We start from the raw sequence: 22339 nt of genomic DNA, 5'->3' as shown, positions 1-22339 counted from the left end.
AGTTTTCACAGAGGTCTGACAGGAAAGCCTACAGGGAGTCGGATTTCATAGCTGGAGCACTGAATTGCAGTGAGTCACACAGAGAGCCTGAGAGCTGCCTTTGTTCCACTCGTGTCTGAAGGCTGGAGGAAAAACAGCAGGCTCCAGTTTTTATTAACTTCTTATTTTCATAAAACTTGTGTGCACTGAACTTTCTCCTCACTTGAGGTCTTTCAACTGACTTTCAAAAAATGCTCTCATGGTAAGAACTCTCACTTCTGAATTTTGCTTTTTCCTTTTTCCCCTTGTGCTTCTGTATCAGTGCCTTTGGTCTTATTCTGTCCCACTCCTCCCCTTTGTTTGTTTTTGTTGTTTGGTTTGTTTTTTTTTGGACACACCTACTCCAGGCATGCCTGGTGGACCTGGGACTTGCTGCTACTGCTCCTCGGTTTGTCAATCCATGCTGGTTCAGCAGCTGAGATCATAGAAGGTAAGACTTCTCCAAATCATACTTATAAATTGAGAGTGAGGGTTAAGTTTAAGATACACTTTCCTAATATGGAAAGAGACTCTGCATCTCTGATCTTCATTTTCTCTGCTGCTTACTGTTCTTCACTTCATATAGGGAGGCTGCTGCAAGTTAAGAGCTTAAATTGCCATTCATTCTGGAAAAAGGTTCCCCAGCTGTAAGGCAGCCAGTCTTGCCTGCTCTCTCAATATATCCTCAGAGTGCAATAATCACAGAAATTACTTCAAAGAAACAGAAAATACAGAATGCCTTTGGGGGTATCAAGTCAGAGAAAGGTATCAGAAAGTAATTAGGATATCTGTATTTGTCACACTGGAAATACCAGGAATGTGTCAGACATGATCTGAGTACTAAGACAGATGTGATGCTTGTTCCAATGCATAGAGATTCTTTCTTGTGTCTGAGCAAACTGTGATTTTCATATCTCTCGGGTTAAATGCTTCATTTTACCAGCCTAGCCTTTATGGGCTTGCAGTAAAACTGCAGATCCTATCTTCGTATAACAGAGCCAAGGAGCCCTCAGCATCCCTAGAAGACATAGCCTCAAATCTAACTTAATGAAAAAAACATTGATGAAAAAGTTTGCATGTAATTTTGACATTACTATTTCATTGTGAGCAATGATGCTTAAGTCAAAAAGAGGTTTTTTACTCTCTTATCAAAAATAGTCTGAATTTATTATCTGGTGATGCCTAGATAACTGATAGGAGCACTAGAAATTATTGAAGGTAATTATTGAAGCAGATATGGCACATGAAGACTTTACTGTTACTCAGACTGGTTTTTCTCCTTCTTAACAGACCCTGCCATAGAATAGATGGTCCATCTAAGAGCAAAAGAAGAAGAAAGGGTGACAGAAGGAGGTCTATCAAATGCTCTCATGTAACGCTGTACTACAGATCATGAAGGAAACAAATTTGAAGCAGCTGTTAGAATGAGGAAAATGTTCATGTCTGGATAGTGACAGAATGGCAGATACACTGGAGATGAACCTGTTGCATCAGGCACAAAAAGTGTTTCTGGAGCTACTGAATGACAGTGGATGCTGTGGTTTGAGCTGGCAGGCAGCTAAACACCACACAGCCAGCCTCTCACTCCACCCTACTCAGTGGGATAAGGGAGAGAACTGGAGGAGGAAAAAAGAAAATTCATGTATTGAGGGAATGTTAATTTAATACGATAGAAAAGAAAGGGAAAATAATAATAGTGATAAAAGAATATAGAAAGCCAGAGATGCACAATGCAATTGTTCATCAGCCAGTCCCTGAGCAGAACTCACCACTGCCTGGCCAACTCCCCCCATTTTTTTTGGCTCAGCACAATATCATATTGCATCAAACATCTCTTTGGCCAGCTTGGGTCAGCTCTTCTGGTGGTGTCTCCTTCCAGCTTCTTCTACACCTCAGCGTCTCACTGCCTGGGCAGTATGAGAAGCTGGAAAGTCCTTGACTTAGTGTAAGCATTGCTTAGCAACAACTAAAATATTAGTGTGTTAGCAACCTTATTCATTATAAATCCTATCCCACTGTGCCAGGTACTAGGAAGAAAATTAACTCTGTCCCAGCCAAATGTGGGATAGTGCAGTGAGCGAGATCTGGACAGGAGAGAACCAAATTTTGGCAAAAGCTTTGGTTCTGTAAATATCCCACGCTGTGAAAGTCAGAAGTAGTCAAGGTGACAGAAACTGGCAGAAGACAGTTCTTTTCCTCTATGAAATGGTGTTGCCACTGCAAGGACTCCTAGCCTTACTGTGAGTGAAGCTCAGGTGGGGTTATGCAAGTCTCTTGAGATCACTGGAGGCTGTTCTGGGAATGAGTTCCTTGCATGACTGTCCTAGCCTCATGTTCTTCCCTACTCATATGTCTACTAATACAAAACTCTCTGCATTTAAATATTTACTGAATCTGTGACTGTCAAATGCCATGGGGCTTTCATGCCTTCTATTCCACAATGTGGGACTATGACATAAACAATATTTTCCTGATGCTCCTTTTAGATGTTTACATCTCCTGAAACCAGGTCTTGAGTGCTAGAGGCAGGAATAATACTCCTTTCTGATTCTGCAAATACATGAATCATCCAAATTCTCCCTACTGAAGAGTGAAGGGGTTTATGTGTCACATCATTTGGCCTATTTATTGTAAGAAGAACCTTTTTTTTTCTTTCCCCACATAGTGCATAGAAGTATCTTGTGTGTTTAAGATGAAAATGTTTGGAGACACTCTGAGATGAGCTGTCCCCATGGTGTTCAGGCCTTTTGCTGCTAAACTCCAGCTTTATCCAGTGTCCATTATGTCACTGCCTCCTTTAAGATGACCACTTTCCAGAATTCTCCAGCCCATGGAATACTTCTGTGCTGCTTTTCTGATAGCTGACCTCTACTCTGTCTCCCCACAGCAGACATTTCTGTCTCTAAATTCCTTCTTATATAAGAAATTGGGAAGAAGTAAATGTGGTTTTAGATGAACAGTGCAGGTGCCTTCTGCTGTACCTCTGTACAGGGGGAAAATACCCTGAGATTTCCTTGAGTTGGTTAAATAATGTCAGGAAAATTGCTTGCTGATGAAACTACTCACTGAGGGATAGGGAAGGAGTAACTTCTTTGCTACAAACCTGCAAACAAAGCAATTACGCTCAAGGTGTTTAAAGGAGAAAATTTTGTTACCTTTTCCTTCATCAATCAGACAAGCTCCTCAAGGAGGTCTAGTGACTTTCTTACTGGTATGCCATTAGACAGCTCTAGCCTTGTCTTCGTGTGCTCCCCAGGGAGAACCAAATTGCAGGTGTGGGTGGAGGGTGCAGAGCAAAACCCTCAGCAGCCTTCCAGCAAAGGGTTTGAGCTCTGCTGTGGTTTTGTGAGAGATATTAAGAAGATTGGTTTGAAAATGTTGATCATTTTCCCACCAGGAAAAGTGTTTTGATCAAGTCTTGTTCTTGAGGAAGTGGTTTAATTATGGACAGTTTCTTCAGAGAAGGGAGAGACAAACTGAAAGGATGGTGGAGAAATGTAGGGAAGAAATTCAGATGGTAGTCTTGGCAGTTGTTGGAGAAATTCTGAGTTTTAGTGAATGTATATCATGCTGGGAATTTTGTTTCAGTAGAAGCATTGCTTTCATTTCCAAGTCCTAGAATGTCTGACTGCTGGTTTCGCTGTGAAATAGGGCAGGCACAAACCCAGACTACTTAAAGCTTTATATTATGAGTTAAAAATTTGAAGTCATGAGTTACTAATTCACAGTACCAGCTGAAACCCCTTCTCAATCAAGCATTTGCTTAGCTTGTCAAAATTAAGTTTGCTGCCTGCTAAAGTTATCAAATCCAAGTGCCAACCCTGTTGCAGTGTAAGTGGTTGAGTCCTCCCTGTGGCTTTCTCTAGCCTCCTGCAGAAGTCATATTTGTTCTTCCAGGCTACCTAGCCAGATATTAGTCGTTTACAGTTCTTGGCATTCAAATCGGTACATGCCTTTTAAAAAAAGTATGGAGGGAAAGAAAAAGCTTAAATGTATGCTGTTCTGCACCTGGGATAGTATCTGCTCTAAAAGGAACTTTACAAATCTCTCACTGGCATCTGGGTTTTATTATTAGCCAAGAGGAACAGGGCTTTCTTGCCCTGAGTAACATGCTCAAAAAGAGTTTACAGAAAACAAATATTTGTTTCTTTCCTTGGCTCCCTATACACAGAATGGTTGTCACTGGGCTGTTGACATAAACTTTGCACTCACGACCTGCTGAGTTTCGTGGAGAAATCCCAAATTCTTGACTTTGGCTGTTGATAAAGTGCTGTGGTTCATACAAGCAGCTACCCTACACTTCACAATGAACCAATGTAACACAGAATCATTAAGGCTGGAAAAGACCTCTAGGATAGAGTCCAACCATCAGTCCACCACCACCTTTGAATCTTTCCTCCTTTCCAACCTAGCCCTCCCCTGGCACAATTTCAGCCATTTCCTCTTGTCCTATTGCTTGTTACTAGGGAGAAGAGACTGAGCCCCCCCTTGGCTCCAAACTCTTTTCAGGGAGTCGTAGAGAGCAGTGAGGTGTCCCATCAGCCTCATTTCCTCTGGGCTAAATAACCCCAGTTCCCTTGGCTGCTTCTCATAATGAGTGTAAATAAATATGTATGTACATGTCAGAACTTGGTTTAACTAAATAATGACTGTGAGTATTAGCAGTGGATAGCCACATTGACTGAGGTAGTGTTAGGATGGCTTGGGCCATCCTTTCCTGAGACAGAACACAGTTACTCCAATTCTGTTCTGAACAGAGTGCAGTAAAGATAACTCAGATGGCACCATATCCTCTTCTCAACAGCACATCTGAACATCATCAAACTGCACTTGAGCCTAAATCAAACAAGATCCTGTGTATCTGCCAAGGCATCTACAGCTGTTACCAGCTGTTGAGCATATTTTTAATGGGGAGCTGAGCCTGATTTCATAGTTGATAAAATGCCTTTCCATGCAAAAATGTAGTTAATTTGCTACAGAAATCAGTGGGGTTCAGCTGGGGTCAGAAGAAGGAGCAGCTGAAGAGGTTGGTAACACCAGCAGAAAAAAAATTATTTAGTAAATTTGTTCCCTTGTGGCACTTTTGTAAATGGATTACATTTCTGTGAAGTACCATCTACACGCTGTTGTCCTCTTGGACAATAAATGATATGTTTGTTAAGATACTAGGCAGCAGATTATATTTTTGGCCTTTTTTGAGGTGCTAGAAGGGGAAACAGCTTCAGTGGGTACAATGTTATGATGCCTGTTCTCATCACTTCTGTGAAGGTGTCCTGCTCACACTGGAAGCCTGCAATAAGCTGCTGTTTTCAAGATCTGAATAGAACTTAAAACCTCAGTGGTGCTTGCATTTGTGACTTGCCCTGCTGAGAAAGGCCATGCTGAAATTCTTCCTTTCTAGGCTGCTCTTGCTCAGCTGTAGACAAGGAACTTCTTGAAAGAAGTCCTAGTGGTCTCCTGAGCGTTTCAATGCACATACCCCTGAGTGGGCACTGCAGTGCACATTGTTTCTTGAAACACTTTGATTTAGAGCTGTTGCTGTTTGTCACTGCATTTTTTCTGTTCCATAGAAAACTTCTGTCTCAGAGCTGTTATATTCACTTGAAGGTCTGTCTTCAAGGGGCAAAGGGTTGATGTCAACTACCAAAACAACTGTACTGGTAGCTGGTCTAATTATTAGGCAGCAACTACATCTGGTGGTCTCCATAGCAAAGTATGTAGTGGTGAAGAAAATGAGGGGGAAATTATGCAAAATCTAAGGCTTTTCTAGGAATTTTATGATATTTGGAATTCCTAACATCAAAGTTTTCACAGGCTTAATAACCCTCCTTGTCAGTCCACCGACTCGTCACAGAGTGGGGCGTCTCTCCACAGGATGGATCTGTATTTCTGCTATCCCACTTTGGTTAACTACAAACTAACTTAAAACACTGCATCACTTCTGTGAATATGAAGCTTTTTTTATTCTCAGAGGGCTAAAGTCTTAGCTTTTCTTCATATTTAGATTTTCACAAGCTGTTCCAGTTCCATCTGCTTCAACACTGCCAGACCAACATAGCTGTTGACTTGGTAGAAGGAACCACTCACCTGCAATGAATGCCTCCACAGTAGTACTGCCAGTCTCCATATGTCATGTCTGCACATCTCCTGAACATCTTCAGGAATGGTGACTCCACCACTTGCCTGGGTTCCTTGCCCATCCATGCAGGTCTCTTGCCTCCCCTGCTTGATTTGTTACTCATAGGGATGCACCGATCTTGACCCTGGAAGAGGTGGTGCTGGTATATTGGCCAGCCTCCCCTTACCAAAGGGCATTTGCAATCCCTATTGGACTAACGTTCTCTGACCTATGTGAAATCTCCTTTTCATTCAAAAATGTTGCAGTTAGTTAATTTCATTAGTTGCTTTGGGAAGTAAATAGTCCTGTTAGCAGTTAATAACCCATCAGTAAAATATACTTTATTTTCCAAAGGGAAGTATGTTAATTTTCCACTTGTCTGGGAGAGCATGTGCTTTTTTCCCCCTCATTTTTCAGCATAATATTCCCCTGCCTTGTGTCCATTGTTTGTTTTTCTTCAAGGGAGTAAACCACAACCATTCCTGTCTGAAGTACTCCATGTCTCCTTGGTGCTTGTGTTTGAATGGAGAACTAGGTTTGCATTTTCGTTCTGTCCCACTACTGGACTAAGGACAAATCCAAGTGCTTATTTCAGACTTGCCTGACTGGAAATAAACAAGCAATAAATACCCAATCTTTAGTCTGAAATCTCTGTAGCTGTCACATAGGCAAAGCTGGATCAAGTAGCACAATGTCCTGCTGTTAGCAAACATTTCCCCAACTACTTCAAATCAAGACTGAGTAGCTTTTGTTAACCAAATCAAACCAAACATGTCACTGCAAACTGTGCTGACAGTTATGGGAATTCCAGAGTAGCTGCATCATTTGAATGAATTTGTTGCACTTGTGCAGTTTGGATCAGAAAGAACATTCTTATCATTATAAAGTCACAACTGGGTAAGCTTAGTTAGAAAAACCCCAAGAATAAAACCGTACATCTCAGCAGCTGTGCCAAGAGCAAAGCACAGGCTCGCAGGCAGCACAGCACCTCCCTGCTCCCAGCAGGGACCACTTGAGCAGCATGGCAGCTTGCTCAGCAAGAGCTCCTCAGTCCTTGGGTTATAGACTGTTTCTCCTTAGTGACAGGTTTTGTGGAAAATAAAATGGGACTTCCAAGTGGGAAGCCAGTCAGTAGCTCTCTTTGACAATGATTTTTGAATGAAAGCAAAAGAAACAAATGGGGAAAATGAATACTTTAAGATCTGTTTGTTATCTCAGAACCTGTTATTACTCAATAGCTATTACTTTCAGTAATTAGCAGTACTTACCATTAACTACCAAAAGTTACAAAGCAAGACAGAAGTATAAGATAGTGGCAACATTGCTGCTATTTCTTTTGAATCCTGGTTTTCCTCTGAGTCACAACACATTTCCTTTCTGCTGGTTGCTTTTCAGACTGGCATAAACACCTCTGCTGGGACACAACTCTAGATATGTACTCACTGTTTTTTAAAAAGTCATCTTTGGGTTTTGTTGTACCAGGATTTGCTGGGCCACTTTAGGTCATCACAGATGTTCACATACCAGATATAAGAGTGCAGCCAAATTCATTAACATCTTTGTGGCCATGTAACACAACCATGGAACTGCAGTTGCAAGAAGCGACATCCGGTCTGATGCGAGATAAATGTCTTGCCCTGCTGAGCCTGAAGCTCTGCATTTGCATTCTGTAAGCCAAAATAATTTTGTTGTTATTTTCCTTACTTTAACATTAAAAACCCCTATGCAAGTCCCCACAGGCTGTATCAGCTGGTTCCTTGGTGCTCTTCCAAAGCAAGCAATGTAGCTGCCAGATGGACCACTGGGAACTGACCTGGCTCACAAGGAACTTAAACTTTATGGAAAAGCTCTCGGGGAGGGTGTGGGGAAATTGATACTTGCAATCTCTGTATTGTAGGTTGCAGTGCTCTGGTTATGTCTTCTACTTCCAGCTGCAATAATCATGAAAATTGTAGTTCATGTTTCTATGGAACATATTTAGCATTTAAAGAAGAGGGTGATGAAATAACTGATGTACCCCAGTTTGGTTTCACTGTTAACCTTCTGTTCCTACATTTATAGAGTTTCAGTTTCGGTAGCAGGAGTAGCTGCTGTATTATATGAAGTTGTCACAGCTGTGCTGAAAGGAGTAGAACTGGCATGACTTGCCCTAGCTGAGAACTAGTTCCAGTACTTTGTTTTTCTAAAAACTGCAGAGCTTTTGAGAACCAAGAAACCAAATGAAAAATATTCTTCCCCCTTGCTTTTCAGAACTGTTTCAGGTTTAACCCATTACAATACAGTTCTGTTGCTACTTGAATGTTCTTTATGATGGCTGCATTGTGTGCATAGAGTACTGGAAAAACAGTGCAGCTACCCGCTGTGAGACTGGGGTGTACGGAACTGCAATGAGTCACAGAGACGAAAGAATTACTTCAATATTTCATAGCACAGCTGTTACAATGAATGCTAGCAAGCTGGAAAATGTTGTGACTGTATTGGGCTTTTTGGAGCTATCTGACAGAAACAGCTAGGCCAGCTTCTACTGGCCAGCATAGGCCTACACCTGAGGATGGATTCTGAACTTGTAGTATTTCTGGTGGTGAAGAATGTCCTGGAAATATGGATAATGCAATGTCTGAGGCTTTGCACATCTGAAGCCAAGGGCGAGTAAAGTCACAGCACCGATTTACTCCATATCTCTGTGAATGTGAATACCTGTATCCAGAATCCTCATCAATATGCCTTTTTCTAGGTATAAGGCAAGCTTGGGGTTTTGTTTAATTTTTCTTCTCAAGGAAACTTTGATGTTCATCCCAATGAAGACAACAGTTTTCCTAATCGGTGCTTTGCACAGTATTTGTTTGTGAAGCCATGTAACTAAAATCGGGTTGGGTTGGGTTGCTTTTGCACAGCTCATGTGTGAGGTCCAGAGTGGGAAATCTGTGGTTTGTAAGTAGTAAAAGCAGCTACTCCAGGGAGCTGAAGAAAGAGCCTGCTGTCTCTGCTCTCGAGAGAAGAGCTGTGGGCACACATCACAGTGATGCATTGAGTGCTGCTTGGTTTCTGGAGGAAAGGAGGCACGTACAAGGGCAGCATGTGTCTGCATGGCAGCTTCTGAGTCTGCTCTGAGCCTGAGCTTGGGCACACCAAGTGTGACACACACACAAGGGCCTGGCAGACACCAAGCTCTTGTCATCACAGGGAACAGGAATGGAGGCATGGTGGCAAACACTTTGTGTCTGCACTGAGAGAGTGACTGCTTGCAGAACTAGCAATCTGCCATAAGATGTTTTAAATGTTGGGAAAGCTTTAGTGAGTGCTTAACTTTTCCTGACAATGGAATCCAAACACAATACAAAACACCAGTCAAAATGAGGCCTCAGCAATCCTGCTGCTCACACCAGTTTCTCACTCAGGTGTCTGGTTGTCTTCTCCTGCCTTTGGCCAGCCAGCTCCTTCTCTATACACAACATGTTATAGTGGATGTCTCCCCTCTCACTGAGAAGAGAGGTTCCTGTGCAGAGCTTTTGTTCAAGTTCAGCCTAAAGTGTCAGGAGAACAGTAAATTAAATTGACAAAACCCCAACTGACTTTGAAAACAAAATGAAAGTGTTTTTGCTTCTATATCTGTGATCCATAGTTAGGGTAAAACTACTCACAGATATTTGCCCTGAATTGAAAAACAGCACTTGAGCAGCACATGTATTTCTTTTCCCAGCTTTCTTAGCCTTTTAAGTTGCAGTGTAAAAGCTCTGGCAGGTGAGGTTGGTTAGAAAACTAATGCTGTCACAAATACAGAAAAAAGATGATCATGGAATCATAGAATCAGTTAGGCTGGAAAAGACTTTGGAGATCACTGAGTCCAACCATTGACCAAACACCATGGCCACTAAACCATGTGTTCCAAAGTGCCATCTCTACATGGGTTTTGAACATCTCCAGGCCTGGTGACTGCACAACCTGACTGTTCCAGTACCTGACCACTCTTGCAGGAAAGAATTTTTTTCCTTACATCCAACATAAATGTCCCCTGGCAAAACTTGATGCCATTTTCACTTGATACTAGAGAGAAGAGCCCAACCCCCACCTCACTCCAACCTCCTTTCAGGGAGTTGTAGAGAGCAACAAGGTCTCCCCTCAGCCTCATCTAAACTAAACCCCCCAGGTCCCTCATCTGCTCCTCACCAGACCTGTCCTCCAGACCCTTCCCTGCTGTGATGTGAGAGACAGGACGAGGCCTGATGCAAGCCAAGTGTCAATTTATTGTACAAAGCTTTTTCTTTATATAGGTTAACATAATATCAGAAGGCAGCTTGTAATTGGTCATTAGTATGTCCATACTACAGTTGTAAATTCATGACTGGCTACAGAGAGAAAGTACCACACGAACGCATATATTTTTCAGAAGGCTTAAGCAAACGTCAAGCAAGAGATAAAGGGATTCCATAATTCTGTCCTAAGTTTTGCTTTGTTCTTGTTATCAGGTCCCTGCATAACTCCCTTAGGTCACAGTGGCCTCTAGGGAGCCGACCTGTCTGTGTTTTCCTTCTAGCTGCGCTCTATTCCCAGGGTTTGCCACCCATCAGGGTTAAAGCATCTCTTCTATCAGTAAGACAGTGTCTGGGGTTCTGTCCTTAAATCAATTCCTTCACTTCCCCAGCTTCAGTGCCCTTCTCTGGACACACTCCAGCGACTCAGTGTTGTTCTTGTAGTGAGGGGCTCACCTGTAAGTGGTTGGAGTTTTTTGACTGGAGTTGTATCTAAACCAGCGTTCAGTGGATCAGGTCCTACTAGTGCTCACTTGAATGTGCCACAGCAGCAGTGTGGTTTTGTAGATTGTATTTCCAGTGCTGTTTCTGACAGTGAAAGTTTTGTCTGGCCCCTGGCTGACATTAACAGTGTGCTGGGGTCATGATCATTTATATTAAAGAGTCAGTTTCAGACAAGAAGGTCTTTCACTTAGGACTTCAGCTAGGATTTTAACTTAGAACTTTTTGCATCATAAGTGACATTTTAAATATATTTTGTTTAATCCATCCAGGCCATTCACTGGGGAAATGGAAAAACAGAAGCGTAATAAAAGCACACGTGATTTTCCCTAAGATATAAAAGTGGGGAAATGTAGCTCTTGGGAAATTAAATTATTGGGAAAAGGAGGATAACTAGGACCGCACTGGCTGGATTTTTTTCCCTACATCTTTACTGGTACCCTCAGTGCTAGGAAAGCCCTGAGCTGTAAGCTTTAATATGGCGCCCAATACAATGCCTGTTTTTAGATTTTGCTGTTCCCATATCATCAACCTTACAACAGGTTTTCAACTTCTTTGAATCCTGAGCTTTATAATATCAAATATTTACTAAATCAATTAGTGTAGAGAATATGTGGGAATATACTTAAAAGGATAAAAATCAATAATGGATTATGAAGGGTGTTGGTCACAGCCTTGCAACAAGTTTCTCCCTTAAAATTCAACATAAAAAAGAGAAAAGCAAAGGAAAAAAGAACAGCAATATTTATTCCCCCCCATGAGAGTATGCAGTAAGACTTAAGGTATTTTGCCTGATTTCCAAGGTCACTGTGAGAGAAGGAGGGCAGAGTGATACTTTACATCTGGGCTGTTACGAACAAGCCAGAAATTGAAACATGCTAGCTTGGATGTGCTGAAAGAGCAGGCACAGGCCCCGGTGATTCACAAGTCACGTCCCCCAGTCTGATTGATGAGCTGCTGCCTTGCTGCCTGGAGGTGAAATGCAAAGGCTCCTTCTCTCCTGCCTGTCCCTCTAGCTGGCAGTGACACTGCTTGTGTCACAGTTTACATATTCACACCACACACAGCTTCTGTTCCATAGAGCTGTTGACCATCCTTGCCCCAGGTGCACACTGCTTAACAGATGCAGACTCTGTAATTCTTAAATCAGCTTTGTTCAGGTACCTTTGGGAGTCTTGGATGTCCTAGCAGCCTGCTCTTTCCCTCCCATATACACAACCTCTACCTGAACAGGGCTGGGTTCAATGGCAGCTTGGCATCATTCTGCATACAAGCACCACACAAAACCTTTTCAGTGCTGACTCTGTAACAAAAAACCTTCTTGGGATAGGGTTCTGTATTCTTAAAGAAGTAGTAATTTTGTTCGAATTTCTACTTTTGTGTAAGGCTTTGGTTCTGCCACCTTGTGCTGAATTCCTTTTCAATAAGCACCCCAGATAAGATCCTGCTTATCCCAAGCCCCATTCCTGCTGAGCCTCCAACCAGTCTTCACCGGTTCAAGGTCTGATGCACCGGTCTTTCTAATTTCCTCCGACTCTGTTCCCTTCCATCCAGCCTATTTCCATTATCTTCCTGACACGGAAACCAGCACAGCACTCCACACCTTTACGCCTCTCATCCTTCTTCTCTCTCTCCTGCCCTCCTGCTGCTGCTGCTGTTTGTCCCAGTACCTTAGCCAGGATTATGGATAAATGTATGGCCTGGCCAAAGTCCTTTAACGCCATGAAGCTCGGTCATGCAGCCTTCATCATGAAAACATCCCTGTCACTGTCCACAACCAGGTGCTTCAGAGAAAGAAGGTGTTAGTCATTTGTCTCACATTCACAGAACCACAGAATGGTAGGGGCTGGAAGGGGCCTCTGGAGATCGTCTGAGCAAACCCCCCTGCTAAATCAGGGGCACCCACAGCAGCTTACACAGGAATGTGTCCAGGTGAGTTCTGAAAGTCTCCAAAGAAGGCAACTCCACAACCTCTCTGGGCAGAATGGTCCAGGGCTCCAGCACCCTCAAAGGAAAGATGTGTGCTTTTAAGTTCCAGTGAAACCTCCTGGGTTCCAGTTTGTACCCTCCACCCCTTGTTCTTTCATTGGGCACCACTGTAAAGAACCCAGCCCCATCCTCATGGCCTCCATCCTTTAGATATTGATCATCACTGATCAGATCTGCTCTCAGCCTTCTCCTCTCCAAACTAAACCACCCCAGGTCTCTCAGCCTCTCCTCATAAGAGAGATGCTGCAGTCCCCATGATCATCTTCGTGGCCCTCCATTGGATACTCTCCAGTAGTTCCCCCTCTCTTGAAGTGGAGACCCCTGAATTGGATCCAGTATTCCAGGTGTGTTCATGGAGAACTTGGTATAATTTTCTACAGATAACCTGAGCAGGTCAGGTCTAATATTTTGATTCAACATCCAGCCAGGAAGGCTTCTTATTGTGATGTATTCAGAGTCAGCACTGGACACAAAGGAGTAAGAGCTGCACTATGCTGTAAGAGGAGAGGTTAGCTTTGTCTCATGCTGCTGTGATTAAAGATGCTGCTCATCACCAGAGGAGCCACAGGCCAGGCATTCAGAGTTTTCTCTTATGTTTGCTTTCAGAGGGTCTGGGTAGCACTTACACAAAGCTGTGCCACACATCAGAGCTCTGTTTCAATATTCTGCAAGCTCCTGATGCAAGACTTGTAAAGAGAAAAATATTACTAAAATACTTCAGGACCAAAGCTCAGATTCATTGAGAATGATGAAGACTTTCCTACTGACTTCGGGATCAGAAAGATTTCTTTCCCTGTGACGAAAGAGACAGGACTAGATGCACTTTTTGAAATTTATATCCAAAATATGATGTGTACCAGCTGGTGAAAACATGTAAGACTCAGTATTAGTCCGAGTTGTAGAATATGATTAAGAACTTTGTGGAGCAGCCTTCTGCACATTCCTGTGCCTTCATCTGTCATGTAAGGACAGATGTTTCCAAAGATATAAACAACCACCTAGCAGAGAACTTCTCAGCAGCTGGCACATGTGAATGTTGCTTATGGTTTCTTCTTTGCAAAGGGCTGAGACAGCTTTTGCTGTGTGCTGCAGATGACTTCTTGTTTGCTGTTGCTTGCTGAGCACAGAGCTGTGCACGCACAAGGCAGCCAAGTGAGCTTGCTGCACAGGACCTCCCTCAGCCACACTCAGAAGTGGAAGGGTGAGCGCCCTTAACATCAACACCTAGACATTAAATATCTCTGCACAGAGCTGCATTCTCTGAAGCATAAAGGCTGTCAACAGCAGCCTGTGCTCCACAGCAGTTTGTTAGCTGGATGGAGGAACCAGTGCTTGCTAACTCCAAGTGAATCAAAGAATCATAGAATCAGGCAGGGTTGGAAGGGCCCACAAGGATCATCTACTTCCAATCCCTCTGCCATGGGCAGGGACACCTCACACCACAGCAGGCTGGCCAGAGCCTCATCCAGCCTGGCCTTAAACACCTCCAGGGATGGGGCCTCAACCACCTCCCTGGACAACCCATTCCAGGCTCTCACCACTCTCATGGGGAAGAACTTCTTCCTCACTTCCAGCCTGAATCTCCCCACTTCCAGCTTTGTTCCATTCCCCCCCAATCCTATCACTCCCTGATATCCTAAAAAGTTCCTCCCCAGCTTTCTTGGAGCCCCCTTCGGATACTGGAAGGCCACAAGAAGGTCACCTCAGAGCCTTCTCTTCTCCAGACTAAACAGCCCCAACTCTTTCAGTCTCTCCTCATAGGAGAGGTGCTCCAGCCTTCTGATCATCCTGGTGGCCCTTCTCTGGACACGTTCCAGCATGTCCATATCCCTCTTGTAATAGGGGCTCCAGAACTGGACACAGTACTCCAGGTGGGGTCTCACCAGAGCTGAGTAGAGGGGAAGAATCACCTCCCTTGACCTGCTGGCCACACTTCTCTTGATGCAGCCCAGGATCTGGTTGGCTTTCTGGGCTGCAAGTGCTCACTGACAGCTCATGTTGAGCTTCTCCTCCCCCAGCACCCCCAAGTCCCTCTCCTCAGGGCTGCTTTCTAGCCACGCACTGCCCAGCCTGTATTTGTGCTTGGGACTGCCTTGACCCAGATGCAGGACCCTGCACTTGGTCTTGTTGAACCTCATGAGGTTGGCTTGAGCCCACCTCTCCAGCCTGTCCAGGTCCCTCTGAATGGATCCTTTCCCTCCAGCGTGTCTGCTGCACCACACAGCTTGGTGTCATCAGTAAACTTGCTGAGGGTACATTCAATGCCTCTGTCCATGTCACCGACAAAGATGTTGAACAAGACTGGTCCCAGGACTGAGCCCTGAGGGACTCCACTTGTCACTGGCCTGCACTGGGACATGGAGCCATTGACAGCCACTCTTTGGGTGCAGCCATCAAGCCAGTTCTTTATCCATCTTGTAGTCCACCCATCAAACCCATGTGTCACCAGTCTGGAGATCAGGATGTGGTGTGGGACAGTGTCGAAGGCTTTGCTCAGGTCCAGAAGTGAGACTGATCCAAGCAGAAATCTTGCTTGTCTCTGGACATACCCAAATGCTAAATGCAACAAGCATTCTCCTGTGGTGACAAGCAGTTTTACTTTGCTCTGGGACAGAGCTCCCTAGTACATTTACTATGCAACCTAGCTATTCAGTGGGGCCTGTATACAGAGAATCACAGAATGTTAGAGGTTGGAAGGGACCTCAAGAGATCATCTGGTCCAAACTTCCTGCCAGAGCTGGGTCACCTAGGCTAGTCCACATGGGAACGCATCCAGGTGGGTTTTGAAAGTCTCCAGAGAAGGAGACTCCACAGCCCCCTTGGGCATCCTGTCCCATTGCTCCAGCACCCTCACTGTAAAGTTTCCCCTCATGCTGAGGTGAAACCTTCGATGTTCAAGCTTGTATCCATTGTTCCTTGGATTATTGCTGTGCAGCACCCAAAAGAGCCTGGCCCCCTCCACTTGACACCCACCCCTCAGATATTGATAGATGCTGATCAGATCCCTCTCAGCCTTCTCTTCTCCAGACAAAACAGCCCCAGGGCTCTCAGTCTCTCTTCACAGGGGAGATGCTCAGGTCCCCAAATCCTCCTTGTGGCTCTCCCTTGGATTCTCTCCACCATGTCTCTGTCTCTCTTGAACTGGGGAGCCCCAGACTGGACACAGGATTGCAGCTGTGGTCTCAGCAGGGCAGAGCAGAGGGGGAGAAGAACTTCCCTATCTCTGCTGGCCACACTTTTCTTGCTATCCCCCGGGACTCCGTTGGCTCTCTTGGCCACAAAAGCACATTGCTGTCCCATGCAGAACTTGCTGCCCACCAGCACTCCAAGGCCAATCTCCACGGAGCTGCTCTCCAGCAGGGCAGCCTCTAACCTGTCCTGGTACCTGCTGTTGTTCCTCCCCAGATGCAGGATCCTGCCCTTGTCCTTGCTGAGGTTTGCCTGCAGGCAGCTCTCAGCCTGTCCAGGTCATGTTGGATGCTGCACAGCCTGAGGGGTGTCAGCCACCCCCCAGTTTGTATCATCAGAACTTGCTGAGGGCACTCTCAATGCCTTCAGCCAGGTGGTTGATAAAGAGATTGAACAAAACTGGACCCAGTTCTGATCCCTGGGGGACACCACTGGCCACAAGCCTCCAAGGTGACTCTGTGTCACTGCTGACACTGGTGACTCTGAGCTCTGTTGTGGAGCCACTTCGCAACCCACCTCACTGACAGCCATCTGTGCCACATCTCCTGAGCTCTTCTATGAGGATGTTATGGGAGACAGTATCAAAAGCTTTGCTGAAGTCAAGGTAGATGACGTCCACTGCTCTTCCTTTGTCTACACATTTGGTCATGGTTTCATAGAAGGCTATCAGACTAGTCAGACAGAATCTCCCCTTGGTAAATCCATGTTGGCTACTCCTGATAACCTTCTTGTCTTCCCTGTGGTTAGAGATGACCTCCAGGATGAGCTGCTCCATCATCTTTCCAGGGATGGAGGTGAGGCTGACTGCTCTGTACTTGCCTGGCTCCTCCTTCTTGCCTTTTTTGAAGGCTGGGGTGACATTTGCTTTCTTCCAGTCATCAGGCACAAAAATGTACACTAAAGATCTTCTAGACAAGTAGCTAACAGGACAACAATGGTGCAGAAAAAACTGAGAATGTGACTCCTCTGGAAGGCAAAGGGGTTTTGGTTGATTAACTCGAGAGCACTGTAATGAAATAGATTCTCAACAACCTAAGATGGTAAAAAGGAAGGCTGCTTTGTGCAGTACAGCTGCATGTGAATGAAGTGGATGCGTGAACTCTGTACACTGCTGCCCAGAAGAGGGCAGGACGATAACTGCATAAACCCAGGGCCTGGCAGACAATGCTGGGAAGTGATTTGCACAAAAGATATATGAGGCCTGATTTTGCTGTTTTGCAAGTACTGCAGGTCCTACTGTCTGCAACCTGAATCTTGGGTGTGCAACACCATGGAAAAGAGCTTCTGACGTTCCCTTAGGCCTCTGGAAGAAAGTGCTCCAGCCTTTCATACCAATATATTCTATCCATGTTCTCCTGCAGTGTATCAATGGCAGCTAGAAAGGTGTGCAAATACTCTTCTGCTTTATGTAACTGCTAGAAATATTTCCTGTTAATGGAAAAATAAATGCACTCTGGCATCAGGGAAGCAGAAGTTTTCCTACTGCATCCAGTATGAAACGATGTTCTGCTGCAGCTACAGCATTGCTTTGAATGCAGAGCAGAGTCAACACAGGCTGTGCACTGCACCATCCAGACAGGCTGTGTGATTATCTGGACCAGACAAAGACAGGAAAGTGAGGTCAGCTTGGCTCAGGTTTACAGACACAGTAGTGTAGATGACACCAAACTGGGCAGGATCCAGCCTGCAGAGCCTTCCTGCCCTCCAGCACATCAACTCTCCCACCCAATTTGGTGTCATCTGCAACTTACCAAGGGAGCACTTGGTCCCTTCAGCCAGATCACTGAGCCCTGGGGAACACCACTGGTGACCAGCCACCAACTGGAGCTAACTCTGTTCACCAGCAGTCCCTCGACCTGGCCATCAGCCAGTTTTTGAACCTGCATGGGGTCTAGATTGTCTAAACCTCTGCAGCTCCTCCATCACCCTTGTCACTGCCTACTGCCCCTTGCAGAGCAGCACAGCTGGCTTGCAACAGCAGCTGAGAAGGGCTCTTTGCTCTGCCTCCTTGGTCTGGAGGGGTTTTTTACTCTGCTTCCCTAGGGGGGTGGGGGAGTGTCTCTGTGCTTCCCTGGTGGTGTCCTACCAAAGGCAACCTGCAGGAAGCCTCCTGCACACTGAGAGCTCTCTGCTCCTGACCCAACTTCTTCCCCTAGCAGTTGCTCCCAGTGACTGACCAGAAGAAACTCTGTCTGTTTTTCAAACTATTAGAAAGTGCAAACCATTTGAGAGTGCCAGAGGGAAGCAGTTTCTGGATAAGGAGACGGTTTTTCTGTTTCTAAACATAGTTTCTATACTTTCTAAAAATATGCAAGGGAATTTTTTTTCTGTATGGAGCACATCAGAATTTCTGGAGTTAATAAGTTCTCTTAGCACCTAAGTGCTGAAGCTCAAATACAGAGAACATGATAAATTGGAATTTATTTCAGTTGGACTGTAACTGCAAATATGATGCTTAGGGACATGGTTTAGCAGGTGGTGTTGAGTTAATGGTTGGACCTGATGACCTTAAAAGCCTTTTCCAGGCTAAACAGGCACAGGGAGAACTCCAGCCATTTCTCTGCAGAGCCACTATCGCTTTGCAGCATGTAGTCCAGAATGCTACCACATGAGTGATGAGTAACAGAAGTGTGAGAGCCTCTGTAGACCTTTGTTGGAATTAGCCAGCAAAGAGCAAGAATCCTGTGTTTCACCTTATTTTAATCTGGTATTTTGAGCCAAGTTTTCCAGTTCACTCCGTGTGCAGCATTCAGACAGACTAGGACACCCTTTCCATTTCTGTTCTGTTTGGACTCTTTTGGAGCCCTAGAGCAGGATGCCCAGAGAGGCTGTGGAGTTTTCTCTGGAGAGATTCCAAAGCCACCTGGATGTGTTCCTGTGCAACCTGATCTAGGTGAATCTGCTCTAACAGGGGGCTTGAACTAGCTGACCTTCAGAGCTCCCTTCCAACCCTTCCAGTTCTCTGATTCTTTAGTATGTGAGTCAGCTGGGTTAGAGAAGGGAGAATGCATGACTTGTGTGAGCACTGGGTGTGTGTGAGCAGTGGCTGAGCTGCCGCCTGAGGCATCAGAAATGTTGCTGGTGTCATCATTCTGTGCTACAGCTTCCAAGCCTTTCTGGAACCATGGCATGAAATGGGATGTGCACCTCCAGAGTAACTGATGGGGTTTCTCACCCTGCAGAGCGAGGCTCCAAAGGACATCTGGACCTCATGGAGTTGATTGGAGTCCCTCTTCCTCCTTCTGTCTACTTCGTCAGTGGCTATGGAGGGTTTCCAGCTTACAGCTTCGGTCCGAATGCCAACATCGGTCGCCTGACAAGTGCAGTAATGCCACTGCCCTTCTACAGAGACTTTGCTGTCATGGTGACTGTGAAACCAAGCAGTGATCGTGGAGGAGTGCTCTTTGCTATAACAGATGCTTTCCAGAAAACCATTTACCTGGGAATGAGGCTGTCCCAGGTTGATGACAGCACACAGAGAATAATTGTGTATTACACAGAGCCTGGCTCCCATCTCTCCCGAGAGGCTGCTGCCTTCAAGGTGCCAGTGATGACTAACAGGTGGAACAGGTTTACAGTAACAGTTCAGGGAAATTACATTGCTTTGTTTGTGGACTGTGAAGAGTATCAGAGAGTTCACTTTCACAGGTCAGCTCGAGTGCTGGTGTTCGAATCTGGCTCTGGGATATTTGTTGGTAATGCAGGAGCCACAGGACTGGAAAAGTTCACAGTAAGTACTGTCTGAAAAGCTCCTCAGTGCCTCATATCTCAGTGTTTTGTGTGTGTACTTTCTACCCAAGCAAGCCTGCCTACTAGGGTTATATCCCAAATGAGAGTACAAATTATATCACTTCTATTTTCCTTACCTGCCTAGAGTTCAGGACATGCAAATATAGAAACTCTTGCTTGAATTGCAGATTTTCTTAGAACCTCATAAGTTTATTAATTGTTCAGGTGTTAACCACAATGTTCAGTTTGAATACCTGGAATTTCAAAGTAAATATATCACATAAATTTATAGTTATGGAATTATGGAATTATATATGGAATTAAAGGGCAAACCTATCCTATGGGCCTTTCACTACATGAAAGACGTTGAGGGGCTGGAGCAGGGCCAGAGAAGGGCAACCAAGCTGGGGAAGGATCTGGAGAACAGGGCTGGGGAGGAGCAGCTGAGGGAGCTGGGGGTGTTTAGTGTGGAGAAGAGGAGGCTGAGGGGAGACCGCATTGCTCTCTACAGCTCCCAGAAAGGAGGTTGTGGTGAGGTCTGGGTTGGTCTCTTCTCCATAGTAACAAGTGATAGGACATGAAGAAATGGCCTCAAGTTGCAGCAGGGGAAGTTCAGGCTGGATATTAGGAAAAATTTTGTTGCTGCAAGAGTGGTCAGGCATTGAAACAGGCTGCCCAGGGAGGTGGAGTCACCAGACCTGGAGGTGTTAAATAAATGTGTAGAGATGGCACTTTGGGACATGGTTTAGTGGGTGTGGTAATGTTGGGTTTACAGCTGGACTTGTTGATCTTAGAGGTCTTTTCCAATCTTAATGATCCTATGCTTTATGTGGCCTTTGTGTGAAAGGCAAATTTCAGAGTAGCCATTAGTTTAATTTCTGAGAACAATACCCTAGCAGAAAGTAATCTTCTAAACTCTTATTAGCGAGGTGCATTTACTTCTCATTCAGTACAAGGAGGAGGATGATCTCATCAGATACAAACCTAGCTGGAAGATAAAGCTGTCCTTCTTCAATTTATATGTTACCTGAAGCTTATCAGTTGCTTTAGAAAAACAGAATGGGCTGGAACCACTACTACAGAGCTCCCAAGCCCTCTTACCTTCACTGATGGCTTAGACAGTGGGACTGAGGGCACCCGCAGCAAGTTTGCAGGTGACACCAAGCTGCGTGGTGTGGTAGATATCCCAGAGGGGTGATGAGAGGAAATTGTTGCTATTCCTTCAGCATATCCCACAGATAAATGTAATTTGTAACTGAAAAAAGGAAACATCTGCTATGAGGAAACCATCTTCTTTCTTTCTGCTTTGAAAAGATGTAAGTTGTTTTTTCCTCACCCACTTCATCAACTGTTGGAGTTGCCTTCCCACCCTTTGTCTCCATTTGTAGGAGTTTTCACATGTCAATTTTGGGGCTGCAATGCCCTTCTCAGCTAGAAAAAAAAACCCAGATAGTGCCTTATGTATTCTAGGAGCAGATCCCTCTGCTGGGGCTCTAACAACACAGCCTTGTGTTGTCCTTGGGACATGACAGTTGTACTCTGGCAGCTGCCATTTTTTCTACATTTTGCAAAAGGAAAATATAAAGAAATATTTACACTTTTAAACTGGTTTATTATTGTTAAATTTTATGCTTCAAATCATTTACCAAGCAAATCAGAACAAAGTCTGTGGTTTTCTTTTCGCTGGTTCGTTTCATTCCCATTCCCACATGCTATTTAAAATGCTGCTAACTCAAACTGGGTTTTTGTTTCACACAGGGCTCAATTCAGCATTTGGCAATCAAGTCTGACCTAAAGGCTACTGAAGATCATTGTGAAGATGATGAACCTTCTGTGAGTATTCTTATAAACACTTCCTTATTTGTCCTCAGTGCCTCAGAGGTTTCAAAGCCCTTTGCTATTAGATATTTTTCACAAGCATTTTTGTAGTATTTCTTCTTGGGAGCACAGGGAACACACTATCATACTTAAAACTATCTGAGGAAGGTTGTTGGTTTGTTTTTTTCTGAATACTCAACCCCTACAACTGTATTCATTTTTTCAAATAGCTTACTTTTCTTTTGTCTGTAACGTTTTTGAGAACAGGAACTGTGAGTTATTTTTCTGAAGAGTAATTTTCATTAAATGCTGCAAGTACTGAAATAAGTTAACACCAAACCAACACTGAGACTTCACCAAAACCCAAGCAAACATACAAAGCAAGCAAGCTTTCCTGCACTGACGCAGCCATTCCTTAGAGATCATGAGGGGTTTGCCTTGAACTTGCTGTCCTGACTGTTTTTTGCACAGGCTTCTGGGGACATCAGTGGCAATGGCAGCCATGAAGGTATTTATGAGACACAGGAAGTCCTTGGACCTTCCCATGTTCCCATAAAGGTACACTGGTTTGATTTATTTGCTTTACATTTCTGTTTTGATTGTGCTTTTTTAGGTAGTAAGCTCTGCCTTTTGTCACTAGTTGTTCATGTGGGGGGGGGGGGGCAGCCTGTTCAACCAAGTAACAAGTGATGGAGTGAAGTTGCACTAAGGGAAGCTCAGATTGGAT

General features: G+C 44.6%; 1 protein-coding gene across 1 annotated transcript in view; it reads left to right on the top strand.

Annotated features, from left to right (window-relative positions):
* The first annotated feature begins 230 nt into the window (after window positions 1-230).
* COL15A1 (collagen type XV alpha 1 chain) overlaps window positions 231-22339 on the top strand; it is a 61584-nt gene continuing 39475 nt past the window's right edge. The window contains exons 1-5 of the mRNA XM_054381946.1: window positions 231-241; window positions 387-469; window positions 19248-19795; window positions 21553-21627; window positions 22084-22170. Coding sequence (XP_054237921.1) covers window positions 231-241; window positions 387-469; window positions 19248-19795; window positions 21553-21627; window positions 22084-22170 — 804 coding nt within the window. The remainder of the gene's footprint in view (window positions 242-386; window positions 470-19247; window positions 19796-21552; window positions 21628-22083; window positions 22171-22339) is intronic.

The sequence above is a fragment of the Indicator indicator genome, chromosome 6 (genome assembly GCF_027791375.1).
Source record: "Indicator indicator isolate 239-I01 chromosome 6, UM_Iind_1.1, whole genome shotgun sequence".
Lineage (NCBI taxonomy): Eukaryota > Metazoa > Chordata > Aves > Piciformes > Indicatoridae > Indicator > Indicator indicator.
This window is presented reverse-complemented; position numbering and strand designations above follow the sequence as displayed.